Here is a 22728-nt window from a genome sequence, read left to right as displayed (position 1 = left end):
TTTACATTTATAGCTACCTGAATAATAATACTGCTTAAGGTTATGGTTACAATAATAATCTACTGTAGTTGCAAAGACATTTGAAGGGATCTCTACTGCCCCCTTGAGTACTGAAGGTTATTACCACTGACACGAGCACACTTTTAGTATGGCATTTCTGTGTAAAGAATATTACTGGCTTAATCCTGTTGCACATAAATAATTAGTAATAGACAAAAGCAATTTACTAAAGCAAACAGCTGTGTTTTTCCACTCTGACTTTGGCATGTATCCAGTTTGCATTTTTTTGTGGCTGAATATGGCAAAATACCTTATCCAGATTGGAATAAACAGGATGCAAACATGTGCTGATGTGGGAGATGCGGGTTTAAATCCAGCCCATTTGGCTCTTTTCACCCCAATCTCCTTTCAATACAATGACAATAAACATTAAAACTATATATGTGTATTCCAGCTCTGGTGAAGCTCATATAATGCAAACAGTTCAGAATTATGTTTATTTTCGCAATCACTGCTTCTTATACCATAAACCCTCAGCAGTGCACTTCTGCTTATTTAAGCAATCAAGAACGTTTACCTCATTGTTATTCTGTACGCAGCCCATTAGTTATAATTAATCAAACCAAACAAATGGCAGAAAACAATAAAGTCCATTGTTGTTTTTTTCATAATCAGACAGCTAATTAATTTGTATGAAGCCAACTTTCCGGCTTTCTCTCCAGTAGGGAGAAAGACATGGAGGAACATGGAAATTTCTACTTCTCACTACGCTCACTCCAATTAATACAGAAATCCATGTGGAACGGAATATTGTTTGTTGCCATTTGCGCAATGAATTATTCATGTTTTTGTTGTGGGAGTGTTTTGTTGGTAGATACATTTCTTTGCATCATCTTCTTTCTCATTCTGTCTCCCTCTGTTTGGTTTAACAAGACCCAGCAGAATTGTGCATTACTTCTGCACTTAAAATGAAACTTTAGTACATTTGCTTGTTCATTAGTGCAATTTTAATTATATTGGCTGGGTATTGTTAAAAGAATGTGTTCAGTAATGTGTTGCAGAGGATCTTCTGAGACCTTGCGGTTCTATCACATTGCTACAAAACCCAAGCGGCAAGATGTAAAGAAGAACTTGCACGGTTCATTGGAAACATTCACAATGGCTGTAGTTTGGGTATTTCTTGCTGTGCGCAGGCAGTGACCGAAAACACTATTGAACAAGAAACAGAGTAATCTGTGTTTTCAGAGAGAGAAATAAATTGCGATGACCTTTCCATTTCAAAGATGTATGAGAGAACGCATGTATAGTCATCTAGCTAGAGTGATTTAAATACATAACGGGAGCGCGTGACTCAAGGGAACAGACAGTGTATAGACAGAAAAGGCTGAATGGGTCCTTGTAATGCTGCAAATGTTTTATGAAATTATTTTCTTCAGGCAGATGCTGCTTAATTGAACCTAAACGCGTGTCTGCATCTCGAATGAATCATCAGTGGAGGAGAGTTTCTTAGTTCATTATTCAAATGAAAGAAGATTTCTTTCAGGGTAGAAGCAAGTTCCTTGATGTTTTACAGTTGGCTAAGTTTGCCCTGTATGTGCTGGGAGTAACAGTGATTGTTAGTCATCTCCTGGTGAGCGCTACAAGGTTTAGGCATGGGCGAGAGTTCAGACACAGCGTTAGAGTCTGCATCCTTGCCAAAATACCCAGATTGTGTGCCAATGAGTCTGCGTGAAGCCTTGGGGAGGAGAGAGGAACTGCCTGAATTCGCAGCAGTGGGGGATGTGATACTGAATAAATGAGAAATTGTTATTCATGTAAAATAAAGCAACATTGTTTGGAAGACCTACAGCACTCTGGATTTTCTCTGTGTGTGTGTGTGATTTTTTATTTTTCCCCCATGCAGAAGTTTTGAAACATGGATAGCATACTCGCAGATGAAGGAATGCATGAATGTGGAGACAAAACTGTAGTTCAACCAGAAGAAGATGCAGTCAGTTGAGCTGGCTAGTTGAAAATTGAATTCGCCTTTCCTAATTTTGTATAGAGAGGGAATTGGAACTCCTGAAATGTGAAACAAAAAATAAAGGGATAAACCTTGGAAGAGTTGAAGGTTTGAACGTTCAAGAGCAGGGTTATTCTCAGTTGTTAGCATTATATCCTAAAGTATAATGGCACACGCAAGAGTGTTAATATTGGCTGTGATTTGGCATTAATACATTACTATTACTGTTAATAAACATTTTTGACACAATGTTGCCAGTTACATTGTGTCGTTTTGTTCCTGAATGAATTTTTTTTCTTTTCTTTTAAAAATAATGGAATGATTATTTTATTCCTACAGAGATTCACTTGTTTTCTTCCTGAATGAATCAGTGTTTTTGAATGAATTCATTGAAAGAACATTTGAAATGTCTCACTCATGTGGGAAGTGACTTGATTTGTTGCTCAATGAATCAGTTTATTTGAACAAATTGGTTGAATGAATGATTCAGAAGATTCATTTATTATTGAATCAGTGTGTTTGAAAGAAAGGGGTAAATTAAAGATTGGACGACTCACCGGTTTTTTTTGTTGTTGTTGTTGTTGTTTTTTACAATCAAACAAATCTGTTTTTGAATGAATTGGTTGAATTAACAATTCAATGACTTGCTTATATTTCAGCCAATTGAATGAAATAGAGTCTTTGAATATGACTGTTGAATGATTCGAATGACTCAATACCCAGCTACAGTAGCAAAATTGTTGTTAATCTAACCCAGGGGTAGGCAAGCTCGGTCATAGAGAGCCGCAGTCCTGCAGAGTTCAGCTCCAACCCTGAAAAAAAAACTCACCTGCCTATAGCCTTAGTAATCCTGAAGACATTGATTAGCTTGTTCAGGTGTGTTTGATTAGGGTTGGAGCTGAACTCTGCAGGACTGCGGCTCTCTAGGACCGAACTTGCCTACCCCTGATCTAACCTGTCTCTGCTCTCATTGTGTCTTAATATGTTATATTAAACCCAATGTATGCATATTGTCAAAGTTTGTTGTACTGCATCCTGTTGATTTTTTGCTAATATCTGAGTTGTGTATAAAAGTTGTTCTCATTTTCTAACCATCTCTCTGTTTTCTCTCACTTGTAGATACCCTGCTGTCATCTGGCCATGGTGAGTACTTGAGAAATATGTTCCCGGATACAGCTCTGCATGACTCTGAATATGCCAGATCTCAAATGTGATTATTATTTTTCAATGTTGGTCCGCAAGCATGCGTGACTCCATCCGAATGGAGCATCGCTGCGGCAGCAGATGTACATCTTATTTTCTGAAATGCATACTTTCGGGTCTGTTGGCTGACACAGAGAACCCAATCTTTGTTAGTGATTACTGAAGACTCACCTCTGCTCCCTCGGTTCTGTTCTGAGTTTCAGAGCTGGCACATTTTCCCAGCATGCTCGATCAGTCATTCTCGACTCACTTCGGTCAATCACCCCTTGCGGTTCTATTGTTCGGTTCACATGCGTTCGGTCTCTTTTTTCATGTACATTTGACTCAGTGAGGGCAATCTTTAAAGTGTGTTTTTGCTATTGAATTTATGCTGTTATATATTCTCAAATTGCCTCCCATTTTTAGCAAAATGGAGCGCAGGAAGTGTCACGCATGTGCTGGATATAATGGACTGTGTGACCAGCATATAGTCCACCTGCAGAGCTGCTAGGGCCGCTGGAAAATAACACCTGTGCTGACCATTTCTGCATCCATTCGAAGATGGAGAGCAAGAGCGAGATCACAAAGGAGGGAAAAAAGTCTTGCAGAGTCTGGGCTTAAAGGGCAGTCCTGTCCTAAACTTGAGCTGTATATGTTTTGCACTCAAAGCACACTTGTCCACAATGCTTTGTGGAAACAAGACGTGGCACTGGGTCTGTTTTTTTCTGTTTACTCTGCACTTTGCCCGAAAATAGGATATGTGCAGGCCAGCAGGGTCTGTATTTCCAGGCCAGCACATTTTAATTTCTTTGCCAGTGCTCTTTTGTCAGACAGTAAGCTGGTACAAATAGTGTGCTGCCCTTCAAGATTTCTGCAAATGCACCATAATGGATAATAATATGGCTAATGCAAGCATTTTGAATAGCTTGAAAAGGATGTAAAAAAAACTCTCTGCAGACCAGAGAATTTCTTTATTTTAAAAAATGAATGCATTTTTCCTGTGTTTGTATGGTGTTAGTGTAAACAAAGCAAAGGGCCATATGGTTGAAGCAATGTAGAAAGATGTTGACGACATCATCCTGACAACAGTAACGGTGACGGTCACTGTTTAGACAGCAGGCATTACTCCTCCGGCTGCTTTACACAAATGTGTTCGCACAAACACGCGCACATTTTCTTCTCCTGTCCAGAGCCATTGTGAGTGTGACTCAAAGTGGTTAGACCTGGTTAGAAAGGTAGTGCATGTTTAATAGCACATATACTATACACTATGCATAAAAAGGATGTAGACTATATAATTAAAATCTAGACATTGCACTGGGTTCAGTTTTTAATGTTATATCATAATAATAATTTAATTTAATAAATAACTGTATACCATACACTGTTTCTGACCTCTTTGTGTCTTTATCATTCTTGTTTACGTCTGGTCGACACATGCTCTCTTTCAGTGTAGTTTACTTGATAAGAGTTTTCGCATCAAATGTCATGATATATTCAGTTATTATAGTCTGCCTTACAAGCCCTGCTCCGTCATGTCAAGGCCTCAGCCGAGTGCCTGTGTCACCTATAGGAGATGCTGGCTCTGCATACACAAAAACTCAAAGTAAACTCTTTATATGGGTGTTTTTGCTGAATGTTGCTCTCATTCTCTCTGTCTCTCTCCTCGCTGCCCCCATCTATTCTTCACTATGAATACCGGTTGATGGCCTAAACTAAAGGAATGAAAGCAATAAAGGAGGCGGGTGTAAAAGAGAGATGGAGGAATGAAGATGAAAGTGTGAATGAAGGAGAACTCTGTGTCCTTGGCCTTTGTGTGGGTCTGGCTGCACTCTGTGTTTTTGATGACAGAAAGCTTTACAGCTGCAGAAAACGACACATTTTTTTTCTTGGATCTGCTTTTTTTCCCCCAGAACAGATTGCATGAGTTCTTTCATTGCCATTTCCCTTATATTTTGATGCCTTATCTGTGGTGGTTTGTTTGGGTCCATTTTTTAAAACCCACTGACAGTGTTGCTAAGATAAGATATGGTGGCTAAAAGTCCCACCTATCAGTTAAATGATGCATTTTTTTATTACTTACATTTTAATACAATATATAAAAATATAAGTGTGTTTAATGGTTTTTTATTTATAATATTGAGCAAAATATGGCCGCCCAATGACTTGCCTTGACTTTGCTATGTTTCACCTCCACTGCAAATTCTTTCTGTCCATTTCTCTTCTTTTGTCTCTCTCTCATTCTCTCTACCCCTGCCCTCACTCTTTCGCAGTTTAATTGGCGCTACCTGAGGTAGGCCTAGGTGTAATTGTTACAGTATAAAGTGCCTTGGTCGGCTGGTTTTAAAGCCTTTTATCTGTAATCTCCCGATTGATTATGCGTTTTTCTGCCAGCCGAGCAAATTGTTCAAACCCATCAGGTGCACGGCGGGGAAAAAAACAGCGAACGAGGAGCTTCAGCTGTGTAACAGCCAAATCACAGAGCACATCGGCTAGAACATCAAATTTAGTGACAGACAACACAATGCTGCTTTTTAGTTTACACACACAGACAAATGAAACACAGATGTCTTCCTCGCTCCCCGTGTCGCTGAGGGTTAAAAATGGAAAAAAGGGGAAGATTAAAAAGTGTGTAATCTGTAATTTAGAAAGAATAGGCCGAGGTGTAATTGTTACAGTATAAAGTGCCTTGGTCGGCTGGTTTTAAAGGCTTTTATCTGTAATCTCCCGATTGATTATGCGTTTTTCTGCCAGCCGAGCAAATTGTTCAAACCCATCAGGTGCACGGCGGGGAAAAAAACAGCGAATGAGGAGCTTCAGCTGTGTAACAGCCAAATCACAGAGCACATCGGCTAGAACATCAAATTTAGTGACAGACAACACAATGCTGCTTTTTAGTTTACACACACAGACAAATGAAACACAGATGTCTTCCTCGCTCCCCGTGTCGCTGAGGGTTAAAAATGGAAAAAAGGGGAAGATTAAAAAGTGTGTAATGTGTAATTGGGGGGGGGGGGGGGGGGGTATAATAAAAAGGAAGTGTTTTTTGTCTGTTGGCATGTAATTTATCAAAACATTATTTATTATTGCAGTGAATGATTTCTACACCGTTATTGCAATTCTGCAGGCAGCTTCACAGTCCACCCAGCTTGATCAATATCTTATTCAACACGGGTGTATTTTTAATACAATACAGTAATGAATGCCGCCACCCAGGGGACTTGGCGTAGCCTCTTATTCTGCATATCCGTCCATATTATTCTGAGCCCTCCTGTTAGCTTGTCATAATGTTAAAAAAATGCCATGGTAGGAAATGCATTAGTCTTGAGTATTAGATTTTAATGCAGTGTTAAGGAGCAAATAAGAGGAACATAATAGCTGAGGTTAATCTGGGTGTGATCCAAAACCAGTTGACAGAAATGAAGATAGATAACTAGAAATATACTGTTCATACTTAGTATGCCAGGGAAAATCCCACCCATTCATTGTTTTTTTCGCTCTCCTTCTGTTTCTCTCCCAGGAGAGCTATATCTGTACTGCTAATAGGTTCACCATTGGAGTGGCTCTCTAGTAGTCATGCAGTGAGGTGAAACGTCCAATCTGGCTGCCTCTGGTGGGAGCAGTGTCCAGACCCTTACCATTAAGTTGGCATTGTGGGATAGAGATCCTGGTTGTAGATTGGCAATGATATGACAGGTGTTGCTTTTGCAATTAGGACTAGTTTTAGTGTGTGTAAGTGTGTGTGAGTCAGGTTTACCTACACTGCAAGGACAAAATTTACCCACAATGATGGTAAAACTTGAATTCACCTACAGTGCATTGTTGGGAGCAGACAATGGTTCCCTTGAGGAAAACAGTGTAATGTTTCAAAGTTTTTTGGATTAAACTTTTTAATGTAGTTTTTTGAGGATTGTGTATTTTAAACACCTGATTTGGGTCTGGGTTTTTTTATGGGTTTAATGAATGTGTAATTTATTTAGTCATTTTATTTATTTAGTCATTTATCAGACGCTTTTATCCAAAGCGACTTACAAATGAGGACAACAGAAATCAATTGTAGTATTAAAACAACTAAAAACAGATCCAAAACTAAAAGCTAAAACTTTTATATATACACACATACACATTTATAAATTCAATATATATATTATTTTATTTCCATTTAGTTTGCTGAAGTATTAAAATAAATCAAATAAAATAAAACTAAAAACTTAATAAAAGACCTATACAGACATAATAAATTCAGACATAATTTAACTAAAATTTAAATAAATAACAATTACAAATAATACAAATCAAATGACAGTAGTTTATCAGTAATCCTAAAAAATAACACTGCCGAACACACATGTTAAAAAACAACAAGTTACTTACACATAGTAAGAAATGGTTATAAAAACTGAAACAGAAGTGAAACAAGTAATAGGAAAGAGGAGAAATAAAAAGCGATACTTCTCCTTTGCCGGTGTCCCTGCCCGGTGGAGTCGCACGGTAGAGTCGATGGTCTTTACACTCTTCGGTCTTCACACAAGGAGGCCTTAACGTAATGGTTGCCGCGTTAAACTAAGCTTTTTTATACACGTCTACCAAAATACTAAATTAATTCAGCTGGACACACTTTCCTTATTTTCTCCACAACAAATGGCCAAGCAAGCGCAGACACTGACAAGATACACGATACAGAACGAGACCAAACATGATGTCAGCACGTCATTTTTGTAATAATTAATAACTAATTTGTGGCATGCTTTCAAACTTACACAGTAAAGACCAGTGTCAGTGCAAATTAATTAAATGGCACTGGATTTATAGCACAGGATTTATCGATCCTCAAAGTAATTTCTGAAAGGTGACTGTGTGAGCAAATTATTACTAGTTAATACAACAGGTATTAATGTGAGTGGTGTTGTGCACTATGCTGTTATTTTGACAGAACTGAGACTTTGAGAATGAATAGTGTGGCCAATACTGCTGTTTATTTTATTTTATTCATCTTTAAAAAGCTATAATAAATAATACATAGTGTGGTCAACTTGGCTTTATTATTTTATTTTAGTTTAGTATTTATTATTATTTAATATTTTATCAAATTAAAAAACTAATTTTGTGTGTCCAACCTACTTGCACAAGTGGTTATTTTTAGCAATTCGAACACAATATGTTCGATAGATTTCACAAGCAAATTAGCACTCTTTATTTGGGATCTTAGTAAATCGGCCAGCAAGTATAAAATTCTTAGTATAGCTCTTCAGTATCAGAGTTTATTTCAGTTAATTGTTTGACACTAAGTATTTAGGGAACTGCCTTTTTAACGATTGTAAAGAGTCACACATTACCTCATATTATTTGCCATCAGCTGTTGCCAACCTCTGGAATGCAGAACTTGTGCTTCCAGAGTATGTGTGTCAGTGGCGAGCGGTGACTTTTTTAACCGGGTATGCTGAGTGATAAGACCCCCCACCCCCACCCCATCGGTTTTTAGGAGAATCAAAAGGGATCACAGATGACAAATAAGAAACACTGTGGCAGGTGTCGATTTAAAAGTATGCACATTTCCTACCTTATTTGTAAATTAAATTAATCTCCAATCCTTCTTCTATTGTTTCAGGTTTATCCATAGTTATTCGAATGCTAGAAAAAATATAGCTGGTTTTCCAAGTAAAAACCGCCAAATAACGTTTACACGTAGTTACGTTATGATACGTAATCAGAGGGTGGGGAGATGGGGGGGATTCCCCCCGTCTATATGTCTCTCTGCATCAGCTAAATTATTTTTTTATTCCCAGTGAATAGGAGTTAAAACTCCCACACGGGTGACACCTACTCCAACGACAGACCATGCAAAATACCCCAAAATATTTAAAATATTGCAAAGTAACATTGCAACCTTGCAAACAATAATAAAATCAGAGAAGGACTTTAATTGTAAGCGACACGAGCATACGCAAAACAAAGGGAACAATATGATGTTTGTTATTATTAAAATTTTATATAGACCACGTTTTTAATAAAAAATTTTTTTTTAAATTTAACACTAGGCAATAACGTACTTTCTAATAACGTAATATCTTCAACATACGTTGTCTATGACCAAAAATCTTAGAAGATGTTTTCAGTGGATTTTATAAATTTGCTTTGCTTGAGAAAACAAAAATATACAGTTACAGTGTTTTTTCTTTTGATTTAGTCGAGTTGGTTTTGCATCAAACACAATGTGATTTTCGGCAATCAAGAACTAACAGCAACAGCACATTTTTTCCGCTTGGGCGAGCGCTTCGCTGACAGCTTACCTCACGCATTAAATCAGCCGCATACCAGCAAATCACTGAGAACGCGCATCAATCCTGACAACTCATAGCAACAGAGCGGAGGCGAGAAAGCTGCGGAGAATCCGCTCGCCTGGAAGCAACCGCAACGTGTAGATTTAAAGAAAATTACTGCCGTTTTGCAAATAAATGATTCTACGTACTTATTCCTAACACTTTAAGCTTTAAGTTACATTTCAAATGACAAGGGATCAATTTATAATCATGTTTATATGAATTATCCCGTGAACGTATTCTCTCAAATGGCCTGGGTATGCGGAGCATTCGCAGCTTATATGGATGTAACGCCACTGATGTGTGTGAGAGTGTGTTTATGTTTGATTGCACTGCATTTGAGTTCCAATTAAAAGCATCAGTCCTTTTGGCACCACAAGCTCTTTAAGGAAATAATCTCATATATATATATATATATATATAAGCACAGGAGGCGCAGCAGATGGTGTGATAGAGGGTTTCCACCAGTGAACTGTCACTTAGGAACCCGGATTTATAGTCTCTGATCCAACCCTGTACTTTAATTTAGCTTTCATAGAAATGGAAGTTCTTCCTCTTCCTCTACACTAGGATGTTGTTCTTATGATGAAAAGACTTAAGACAACGACACTTGTCTTTTATTATACAAATAATCACACTGGTAAATACATTTCACAGAGCCGCAGCTGTGCTAGAGCTGCACATCTGCTCTGCTGTAAGCCTGTGCTCCATATCCAGACTGGAATAACAGTGGCAAACTGCATTACGGCTATCAGCTAGTTCAACTGGGCTCCGTTTCAGGAGCTAAAATAAATGTGTAGTTCTTAGGCCCTGCAGTGAGGTGAACAGGGAAGGAAAATACACTATTTAACTACGAAACTGATGGATGAACAGCTTTTGGTTTTTACCTTAGAGCTAACACCTGTTCTTGCGGTGGTCCAGGCTGACAGTTTTGGGCTTGATGGCTTTCTGCCATGTGGACTGTTATTCAAGACAATTAATAGGCCAAATTTGATCACACACAAGTAAATTTTTCTACCACGGTAGAGACTTTCCTTTAACTATGATCAATTCTGTCCTCTAACTTTACCCCTAAACCCAACTTTTACAGAAAGTATGATTGTTAAGCCGTTTTCCTCGTCGGGATTGTTGCCGCTCCCTCAGTGATTTCAGGTTTTACTATCCTTCTGGGCACATTTAGTCCTCACAATGCAACTCTCTACATTGCGAGTAAATCACTCGCATATGCGACTAAATCTTATTCTGGGCGACTAAATAATATCTAACATTAGCCATTGGCTAATAAATTCTTAGATTTTACACGGCAGTATGTGTGTGAGTGGCGTTCAACACAGATTTTCACTCGATAAACACGCTGACTGAGCGCTTGAGTGTTTCGGTCTCCGTCAAGCGATCTGTACTATTTGGATGCGCTCAATGGATCATGTCATGTACTCAATGGATGAGCAGTATGTAGCACGCAGCGCACCTGTATTTGCCGTACCGTAAACTAGTGTGAGGGCGCACGACTCGCCGTCGCTTTAAAGTAGTAGTATCTTTTAATAATAATTACTATTACCTGCTGTGACCAACAATATCTTAAACACCACCACCAGTCCTAAGTTCAGTTAAAATTACAAATATGCATTCATTCATGGTTACCAAGTTTTAGTTCTAATCACTAGTTCTTTCATTAAATAGTGCTTAATTATCATAATATCATAATATAACGCTTGATTGGCTGAAGTTAAGAGTGCACATTCAGTTATTTAAGAAGCTAAACGCGCGTGTGTGTGTAAAATAGTATATCAGTCTGGCGAGTAAACAAAAAAATTTACTAGCCAATGGTGATTATATTGCCAAGTTGTGCGTAGAGGGTTGCAATGTAGGCAAAACCTGACCCACACACACACCAGAATTATTTCAGCTTCCCTGGAGTTGAAAGCTGCCCTATTTTCTTTGCTAATTTTGAATTGGTCAAACATCCAGTGTTATGTATGTGAATTCGATCTCATGAGATTGTGAAAGACATTTTCCTGCCGTTACACTTAAAGTTTCATCCATAAATGTCCATCGCTGGAAATATTCATGCATTTTTAATTAAATAAAACAGTAAGCCACAATATGTTGTATTAAAGGGGTCATGAATTTCAGTTTTTGCTTTGCATGGTTGTTGTTTTTTTACCAAAAACTGTCATAATTTAGAAATAAAAAGCCATTTTCAGCCCTGATTCAGTGTTATTTTAGTAGCATTAATAGATTAGTGGTTTGTGGTATAATTTAATATTAAGTTAATATTTTGTTGTAAATACACTGGATAATGTTAAGTTATTATTTCGAGGTAATAGTTTTTTTTTGGTCTATATATGGCTATATAGGTTTTATTAAGTTTTAGTTGTTAGTTCTTCAACTAAAACTAAACGAAATTGAAAAATGTTGCCTGGGTAGCTAACTGAAATAATTATATAATATTATAAAATATATAATTATAATATTATAATTATAGAATATTTTTATTTATTTTTATTTCAGCTAATGTTTGTTTTATGTCAGGTAATGAAAATCTAAAGTGATCTCGACTCCTGCACTCTCATGAATGCTTTTATCATAACTCACACAGTGCAAATAGATTCATCGTGCGGTGTAGGCAGATATGTTTTTTTATACAGGTATGTGTTTTTATAGCACAGTGATGTTTTGTTTGTCAGAAGATCAAGGACAGTTCAATTTCTCAATCCATGACTCCTTTAAAGTGGTTTTATGATGGTTAAGGGGGAGATAATAGGTCAGTTATAGGCATTTGGACAGCATAAACTGGTGACAACAGCTATATTATAAAATGATTCATTCAATAATAATTAAATGTATTACTTAAAATAATGAGAATAATTACAATGATCAGGAAATATACACCAAGAAAGTTTCTTATGAATAATAATTACAATAAACAATTCTTCCAGCAAGTGATATTGTTCATTAGCCTGAGAGCTGGCTGTTTGCGGTTGCCAAGCAACATTGGAACTAGGCGCATTATTATGGAACTCAGCTGATGATGCACATATCACCTAAAGCCTGAAATTCTATTTTGCTAATACTGTAATCTACAGTAGTTTTGATAGCAAACTTTTATTGACCTTTACACTGAATTTTGCCAAAAGCTTGTCCACATGTTGTAACCGTTGGCCTTGTGTGAGTCCATTTAGACTCTAGGGTAAATATATTCACTCCATCTGCTGTTTTCTACCTCTCATTCACTCGCTCTCGCTCTCGCTCTCATTCTCATTCAAAGGCAGTGTAGCATTAAGGCCTATGGAGAACAACTGTGTCCGGGCAAATCCCTACACAAATTAGAGAGCAAAAGCCATTATTACATCCAATGTCTTCATGGCACTCCCAGCAGTTAAATTACAACCTTTTTGCTCCTGTTCTCAGTCAAAGAACAAAAGAGAAACCATTTTCATTACCGCCAGTCTGTCCCTTTTTCTCCTTTCCCTCTAGATAGATGGAATAGGAACAAGCCGTTTGTTAGATGCTTAGGTGGTATCACACATGCATGTTAGACTTAAAATAAAAGAGGAAGGGGGTGTGAAAGAGAGAGCTTTTCATAAACGGAATTATATTTCACTGACTCAATGCATTGAGAATGCTAGCGCCGTTCTCACACCTCAGACGGCACGCACGTCATACACACACACTTGAAACTCTTCACTTTACTTTCCTGTCAGGTTTTCTGAAGCAAGTCATACTTCAGGTTCAAACTTCTGCTTTGTTGCTTTTTTGTAACAAGAGAAGCTCTCCACCTAAACAAATTGTCTAAAGGTCAAAAGAAAGCTAAAGCTTAGTGGAATCATGTACTAAATTCTGCTCTGCGTCTCGGTGCGGACCTACTTTCATTGTGTAAACATACGATACGGACTACAATGACATTTAACATCAAGCTGTCATGTTTTGCTGTTATCGTAGAAAAAGCTACTGCTTGTAACTTTTTTACATTTCTACATTTTTAAGTAGCAAGACTATAGCTCAGATGTTTTCTTTTTGTAGCTTTATGTAGCATTACAAAACTTTATAAACTTTATTTAATTTTTGTCACACTCTCACATTTTGTGCAACTTAGGCATTGTTGAAACACATCCTTCTAGAATGTTCTTGCTGTCTGAGATATCATTCATTCAGTTATTCACTCATTCAAGTTATACTTCAGGTTCATAAAAGAGACTCGGAACCATCAGAAGTCTTTGTACAGTATTTTACATAATCTTTTTGTATGGGAATATTTTGTTGAACACTGCTAATTATCACTATTTAAATAAAATAAAATTAGATTTTATATAAATGGAGAGTTTAGTTGTTTTTTTTAACTATTAGATGATTTCCATTAAGGGTAACACTTTATTTTAAGGACCTATTCTCACTATTAACTAGTTGCTTATTAGCATGCATATTACTAGCATATTGGCTGTTTATAAGTACTTATAAAGCACATATTAATGCCTTATTCTGCATGATTGTATTCTAGATCCCTTAAACCCTTAATAAAATCTAATTTTATTTTATTTAAATAGTTAAGATATCTGAGATCAAACATACCATCAATTCGGGTGCTAGCGATCCTGCAGGCCATTTAGAATATACAGGTGTCTTTAGTCAGTTTACACCTATTTCTTTTTTAAATTACATTGTTAATTATATGCATTTATAATAATAAATGCCTCAAGTTAGGAGTTGTTCCTGACTATTTAAAACATGCCTCGGTACAACCCAGACTTAAGAGGCCTAATTTAGATTCCTCCTATTTTATCAAATTTTAGACCCATTTCTAATCTTCCATTTTTAGCAAAAATTATAGAGAAAGTAGTTTTTCCATCAACTCCCAAGTTTCTTGGTCGATTACAACATTTTTGATGCATTCCAATCAGGCTTTAGAAAATTTCACTCCACTGAGACGGCTCTTTTAAAAGTGTTTAATGACATTCTTTTAGCTACCGACCCTGGAGATTCTGTAGCACTTGTACTTTTAGACTTGAGCGCTGCTTTTGACACTGTAGACCACAATGTTCTTATTTCCCGCTTAGAACAGGCACTGGGCATTAGGGGTTCTGCCCTAAATTGGTTCCAGTCTTATCTTACGAACAGTTAATATTGGCAAATTTCACTCTTCTTCTGTACCTTTGACCTGTGGGGTCCCTCAATGCTCTACTCTAGCTCCCATGTTATTTTCCTTGTATATGCTTCCCCTCTGATTTATTTTTGTTTATTTATTTATTTATTTTAAGTATGGTATAAGTTATCATTGTTATGCAGATGACACACACATATATCTTTCTTTGAAACATAAGAATGGATTAGACCTGTTGGCCGCCTGCCTCTTGGATGTTAAAGCATGGATGTCCCTAAATTTTCTGAATGAGTCTGAATGAGAATAAAAAAGAGATTGTGGTGTTTACCCCTTCTGATACATACTGTATACCAAATCTAAATCTTGGTGTTCTGGCACCTTATGTAAAGACGTACGTGAAAAATCTGGGTGTGGTGTTGGACAGTGCCTTAAAGCTTGATAGGCAAGTTAACCAAGTTGTGAAGTCAAGCTTCTATCAGTTGCGAACACTGGTAAAAATGAAGTCCTTTCTTTCTTTTACTGATTTAGAAAGAATAATCCATGCGTTTATAACCACGAGGCTTGATTATTGTAATCTTCAAAATCAATCTTCCTTAAACCGCCTTCAGATGGTTCAAAATGTGGCTGCCAGAGTCCTGACGGGAGCTCGAAAGCATGAGCATATTACCCCTGTCCTTCAGTCGTTACATTGGTTACCTGTGCGCTACAGGATTAATTTTAAAGTGCTCTTATTGGTTTTTAAGTCTTTAAGTGGTTTAGCACCCTCATACCTCTCTGATTTGTTGATAGACCACCACCCTACAAGAGCGCTTAGGTCTGCCAATTTAAGGCTCTTAGTGGTTCCTAGAACCAGACTCAAGTCTAGGGGTGATCGAGCATTTGCCGTAGCCGCCCCGAGACTTTGGAATAGTCTTCCTACAGAAATCAGAACTGCCCCTACACTATCCATTTTTAAATTTAGGTTGAAATAATTTTTATTTAATCTGGTTTATTATTCATGATTTGCATTTGCTTTGGCTCATACTTCGGAGTTTTATTTGTGACCTTGTTTTTGTTTTAATTATGTTAATGATTACCTTTGTACAGCACATTGGTCAACGGTTGTTGTGTTTAGTTGTGCTTTATAAATAAATTGAAATTGAACATTTAAATTAATCCAACCCCATACCTAAATTTAACAACTACCTTATCAACTATTAATAAGCAGCAAATTAGGAGTTTATTGAGGGAAAAGTCGTTGTTAAAAGTGAATGTGTTCCCTATTCTAAAGTGTTACCCATCTGGATTTATTAAATAGTTTAAATGATATAATTAATAAAATAATGTAAAATTATTTTAAAACTATAAATAGCTTTTATGTAGTCAGCTACATAAAAGGAATATGGTTTATGATTATTGTTTGCATATTTTTGTCTACTTTTTAAAAATATGAGAACTTTTAGCTTGGAAAATTGCAGTTTCAAAGTGGCTTGAAATATACTCTTAATTTGTCTTAATTTCACCCCAAAATAAAAATTCTGTCATCTTTACTCACCCTCATGTCGTTCCAAACCTGTATGACTTGGTTTATTTGGACAGTTTCGATCGTTGACTTCCATTGTATGGACCAAAAAAAAAAAAAAAAGTGATGATAGAACTATCCATTTAAGAATTCCACAGCTTTGTTCACACTGGACACATATCCAGTTTGGTTTTCAAATCCTATCCTTACAATTGACTATTTTCACTGTAATTTTGCAAGTTTGTTCTGACAGTGTAATCAATATGGGTTGCTAGAGTAACAATGGAGACTTTTGCATGGAACCACTGAAGAAGCTGCCAATGTGGAAAGAGATGATGGAAAACAGAAAATGTTGCCTTTCCTTATGTCCATCATGATATCATAGGATGAATCGGGTTTGTAAACATCAGATTTTGGCTGTAAACATTGTGTTTTTTTGCTGTTTAGACTACAGAAATGGATTTGAGTTGGATACGTGTCTAAACAAAGCCCAATAATTTGGTCCACTGGATGCTGCCCTATTCTTCTGGTTCCTTTGGCTCAGTAGTCGACAGCGGCTGTCTAACAGATGCTGATTTTGCTTGCGCCCAGATCGAAATCTCACATCACCCCCTCCCCGCGTTCACACACTCATCTCCTCAGTCACGCAAATGCTCCCATCACACCGTTCCATCTGCATCACTGTCACCGCCCTCTCCCTTCATCATTTCAGTTGGCAAGCGTGCTCATACATTCATAGACTGCGTACACAGATACAGTGCATGAGTGGGCATTTAATATGTTGGCCGACAGATGTACTGGTATTGGCCACAATATGTTGATGTAATTGATTTAAACGGAGAACATCTCAGCTTCATTCAGCTAGAAGATGACACAGTCTACTTTCCTGGTGCACCAGACAGCGCGTTTGGCACGTTTTCCATTGCTCTTATGACCTATGACTTAACCTCTCATGTTTCTTTGCTTCCAGCTACTCTCCTCTCCAGATTTAGCTTTGGGACATTGATGCTGAATGGGAAATGTCTGCAGTCCAACCTGATTTGGCAGATTCTGTTAGGAAGGGAGTGCAGTTGCCGGCATTCCAGTTTCTTATGAGGTATTCCAGTTTCTTATGTAGGTGAGCGTGTGCTCTCCTCTCCGGCTGTTCCTTCGGTTGCAGTGGCATCATTACTCATGTCTGAATGCTCTCCCTGGCTCTTGGCATTGGGGCAGTGGGCACACAGGGGCCACGTTGTGCCAGGGTAAGGCGCTACAGGAGTGTATGACCCGCCAAAGGGCGGGCACGAGGAAAGGGGGCTCGCTGCAGCCAAGTTGTTCTGTCGGTCAGCTAGTACACTCCATCAACCTGTCCTCTTTTCCGGGTGGTTGATCTCTCCATAAATTAATCATGTTACGGCTGTTCAACATAATTTATGTAACATGTAATCTGTTACTGTCTTAATTCTATTTGCCTGTCCATGTGGTAATGATTATTTTATTGAAACAATTGGTGTTGCAAGGCATGGATGAATTGCCACTAGCAAGCCTCATTAATTTTAAATAATCAACATACTGTACATGAAATATTAACAGAGTGATAACCAAAATCATTATGAATATATATTGTAGGGATGAGTCACGATGGTTGACTGACTAGTCAGGTAGACTTATTTTTTTTATTTTTTCATAGGGATACACAGTATATTCATTTCAAATTGGTTATGGATTAAAAAATTTTGTATATTTTTTATATACTTATGAAAATTTTTATGATTGTAATTTTTTTAAATATTTATTCTGTAAAGCTCTGTGTGTAGATAGATGTAGAAATAAATTCAATTCAAAATTTAATTACAGTAATAAATGTAATCTTTAGCAAATCTAAAAAAAAATCATATTTTTCATATCTGTACATGTATTTACATTATTGTGATGCTTTAACTAGGAGGATTAGCATTTAGGAGGATTGACTTTTTTAAAAGGTTTGTTTGTTTGTTTGCTTGTTTGTTTGTTGGTTTATTTATTTTTACAAAGAATAGTATATAATTTTGATATATGCCATAACATGAAAATAATTATAAAGAATTAAATATATTATTTGGACTAATCCCTTATTTTTACGGTGTTTGTTTGCTTGTTTCTTTAAATATTTATTTTATTTATTTTTGAAAAGACGCCATTGTTCCACTTTTAAAAATGTTATTTCAAGACCTCTATTTTCCCCCTTTCCTTTCTCTGTCTAGATGTTTTTGACCAAAAGAACAAGTCACAAGTCATACGTAAAGCAGGTAAATCCTAAACTAGCCTAATTATATGCTCTATTTTTGGCAACCCATCGGCTAGTTGATTTTGAAAATATGCAGTTTTGCACATTCCTAGCAGACAGAGTGGCCATGCTCTATTTTATCTGTGTATTGGCCGTTTCTGTGAGAACTTTGATAGATGAGGCATACGATTACACCACAACTGTTTATAGTCTCCTGTGAGATCCTCATTTGCCAGCTCATTTTCCGACTCTTGCTTTTTAAGGTAACATGAAATATCCCTCTCTCAATTAACAAACATCAAAGTGATGTGCTAAAATGATATTTGACCACTGTATCTCATTTCAAAGGGCAAGCGTCTGCACACATGCACGTTCCTCCGTCTGGTTTCGTTTACTTTAGAAGCCTTTCCCTCCTCCCTTGTGTATCTACAACCTGATAAACATGTGGTTGGTACTCCTCGACTCTCCTCTCTTCTCTTTCAGCCTGTTTGAAGTTGCTCTTCAAGATCATCAAAGATTCTCATTTGAGATACAAAGAGCCCTCCCTCTTGTATTATCCAGCCTGCTTGCTTTTGGCCACACTGGCCTTCAGGGGCTGAGGCGAAGAAAAGAAGATTGGGCCGCACGTTATTGTCCGTTCTCCTCGCCCTTGAAGAAATCGAGAGGTCCTGATCTCCCAGCGTGGAAACTTGTTTATCAGAAATCAATAGCCATTTTCTGGCCTTTTCTAGACCAAGGGCCTGGTAGATGACTTTGTGTCAGATGAGTAAATGTGGGCGGTGTGGGGGAAGATCTTGCATAGGGACAGTAGTGTAGCGTCTCTCCGTCCTTCTAAAGGCAGGTTGATCTGAAATTAAGTCTTGCCTCTTCATTATGGAGAACACAACTCTTTTCTCAAGGCTAATGCTTTAAAGAGGGGCAAAAGTTCACAGATCGTGCCTGTTTTGTTCTGGCTGCTTAGGCGTGTGGGTGTTTGTGTGTGTACGCAGTTCGAATTCATTCTTATTATGCTCCATTTTCAGATAACGGGCTGGCGTTCAGTGGTTTTCCCCTTAGAATATTGCTCCTACTTTGAACTGAGTAAACACTGTAATCGCCATTCACATAAATGCATTATGGGTATGAAGCCCATGCTGCACCGGTGGCCTTTGCAGGCTGCGGTGAGCTCGGCTTAATCTTCCTAATGTCGAGGATGTTAAAGAATAGATAATGAATCCTCAGGGTGCTGATTCAGTGGAAATGAGCTTGACAATATGGCTGCCGTGTGTGTTAAATGAACACAAATAGAGCAGGACATCCAGCCCTGAGTGTATAATTGACCACAGTGTGTGGGCATATGAATGTACTTTAAAAAGACCCAAAAGATCAGCCTAATGAGCGTGAAAACCTGCGCTGTTTTTTTGGCATGGATAAATTCATTCGGAATAATAAGAGGGTGGACGGGTCATTAATAAAGTGTCTGTTGTTCTGATCACAGGCCTGCGGGAGGATCCATTGTCTCTCCGTCTGCCTGTTTCTGATACTTTGTTGTTTGCTATGTTAAGACTGAAATACACTACATGAGTTTTGTCAAGTTTTTGCTAGTTGTTGAGAGTTGATGCTAGTTGTCGAAAGTCAGAGCCGGTCTGCAGATTTGAGTTGACACATTTCACAGAAAATCCCATAGTCTATGATGGACACAGGCTCCAGCTTCAGCTTCAGACTACCACTGCATCCAAAATCTCATAAAGTATAGTATAGTACTACATTTGGTTTGAAACTTACTCTGCAACCATTAAAGTATGTTGTATATATCACTGCCATTCACAAAACATCTCCCATGGCCTTATGGGATAATAAAGTGTCCAACAGATGCATGTTTTAAAAGTAGTAGGTCATATGGGTACTTTTCACTTTCTTCTGTTTTATAAATACCGATATATATATTTCCTTTTGTTTTGAAACAACACCAAGTCTCTTCTGCGCAGAAATTATAAACAAATAATTTTTTATTTTGTTTGAGCAAAAACGTATTTGTTAGAACTAATAAACATTATTAAAGTTATTTTTTTAATGAGTTCATTGAAAGCTTTGAAAATAGTTATAATCAATCTCTGCTGTTTGTTTGATTGATTTATTGATTGATTGATTAAAGCAGATGCAGTTGAAACCTTATCATTTTATTTGTAGATTTAACATTAATAGATGGTCTAAAGCAAAAGAGCTGTAAAAATACAAGTATCTTAATGTTATTTGTGTATTTTACTTTTCATTTTATTACAAGTAGGCCAAAAGTGCCCCCTAAATAAATAAAAGGTCTTACGGGATGGGCATTAGTACCCCGGGGAGGTTGTTGTTGTTGTTGTTATTGTTGCTGCTGCTGCTGCGTGTGCTAGTACCTGTTTACTCTATCGCACACCGGAAGTGTCATTCTGTACATACTTTCTCAAATTGAATGCTGCGATCCAAAACAGTGAATCTAATCACCATTCAGGCAAAAGTTCGCTTCAAGAACGACCACACTGCTGACTTGATCTTATCGCTAGCACACCCTGAGCACATGTGAGTCATTCGTTTTATCGGCAAGGCATATCGGCATAAATTTGTTCAAATGGCAGTGTTTACATTTTAAGCCTTTATTGGCAGATACCGATAACGTTCCAATAATGTTGTGCATCCCTAATAAATACCATCAATTTGGACTGTACTACTCTCCTCAGGTATGGAAGTAGATCTATTTGGATGCAGGGTATGATTCCATCCAATCGAAGGAATTTAGAACACATTTTTTTTTACATTTGTCTTCTATGGTAACCATAGCAACATTTTAGTGTCTCACATATTTGGTATCCACTGTTTTTGCAAAAAATAATATTACATCGACCAAAGATTTATGTTCAGCGATTTTAACTAAAACCATCATGTTTTGTTTATGTTTGGAAGGTAAATTAATGAACTGTGTGTGTACAGAACGGAGCACTAAAAGGTGATTATAATGAACAGAACGCTAGCATCCGTTGTTGTGGCATCCGTTGTTGTGGACTGTAATATAGTTATCGTTATAGTTATTTTTATACTGTAGTTATGGTATGAATGGGCCTTTAAACGTAGCTGAGGTTATGTGACTTGCTCAGTGGTAGTGTTTTTGCTATTGTTCTGTCCTTGTCTGTTCCAATCTAAAGTTTGTAGGTTGTCTGAAGGGTCATTAGGGGATCGGAGATACTTTCATACGTGAGATCGCTATGATGCACCTTTTTTGGGGTAATTGTCGATTGAAGCAGTCCATCTCTCGTGCATGATGTTTGCAGCACTGATGATAAGGACCTTCTTGCCAAACAGTTAAATAATGATATTGCGTCTGAGTGACAGACAGAGACAAAGAGACCAACTCTGTGCGAGAGACAGCTACCCGTAGGTTATGCACATAAACACAAGCACAAACTCAGACCAAAAATTGCTTCACATCAGCAAGTCAGTAGATAGATGATACAGAGGATGGAGAGCTGTTTCTTTCCCTCCAGCTCTCTCCTCTCTCTTAAGATAACTGTGTGGCAGGTGTCTTTACCTCAAGAAGCAATGATGAATGGCTCTGTTTCACTCTCTCAAGCCTAAGAAAATCCAAAAGAACAGAAGAGTCATTCCACAATCGCTGTGGCAGATTCTGTCACTCACTTTCAGATGGCAAAAACTGCAATGTGCACAGTTTTTAAATAACCATATTTGAGTTAAAACAATAAATTCGGAATGGTACATATGATCTTCTAATGAATAAAATATTTAAAATATAATATTTTTAATGCAAAATAATATTTAAAATATTATTCAATATAAGATCATTAATACTATTCCAAGTAAATTTTTTTATGTGTTATTATTATTATTATTATTATGTAAAGCACTATATATATATATATATATATATATATATATATACATATATACATTTGTATTATATTTTTATATATTATTAATATAGTAATTTGTCCTTTACTGAAAATTGCATATACAAACTATTTTACTTTTTTTTTTAAATATGACTTTTTGCATGGAATATAATATATGGATTTTGCAAGCATGTTACGTTTAATGTTGTATTGATTCGTTTTGAAAAAAATCATGAAATGCCACTTAAATTGATCGACACTGTAAAAACTAAATATTTTTCGAAGTTGTAAATTAGGCTTGCGGTTATACCGGTGTTAAGCCGCAACACCGGTTACGTCATTTGCCTACCGCAGCACCGCCCCCCACCGTCGTTTGAATTCTTTTATAGTAACAAAAATAATTTAGCCTAGTTCAGTTAGAGGACAGACACTTTTAAAAACTAAACGCTCAATGCAGCGTCCCGAACCATGCGCGAACAACAGTGCACCACGGAGCAGGTGTCAGATTTTATTTATC

General features: G+C 37.1%; 1 protein-coding gene across 1 annotated transcript in view; it reads left to right on the top strand.

Annotated features, from left to right (window-relative positions):
- cdh4 (cadherin 4, type 1, R-cadherin (retinal)) overlaps positions 1 to 22728 on the top strand; it is a 279171-nt gene that overhangs the window by 126673 nt on the left and 129770 nt on the right. Inside the window, exon 4 of the mRNA XM_016235967.1 lies at positions 3122 to 3145. Within this exon, the coding sequence (XP_016091453.1) occupies positions 3122 to 3145 (24 nt within the window). The remainder of the gene's footprint in view (positions 1 to 3121; positions 3146 to 22728) is intronic.

This window comes from Sinocyclocheilus grahami, unplaced genomic scaffold (genome assembly GCF_001515645.1).
Source record: "Sinocyclocheilus grahami isolate Dianchi unplaced genomic scaffold, SAMN03320097.WGS_v1.1 scaffold2.1, whole genome shotgun sequence".
Classification (NCBI taxonomy): Eukaryota; Metazoa; Chordata; class Actinopteri; order Cypriniformes; family Cyprinidae; genus Sinocyclocheilus; species Sinocyclocheilus grahami.
Note: the sequence above shows the minus strand (reverse complement) of the source record. Positions and strands in the feature narration are given on the sequence as shown.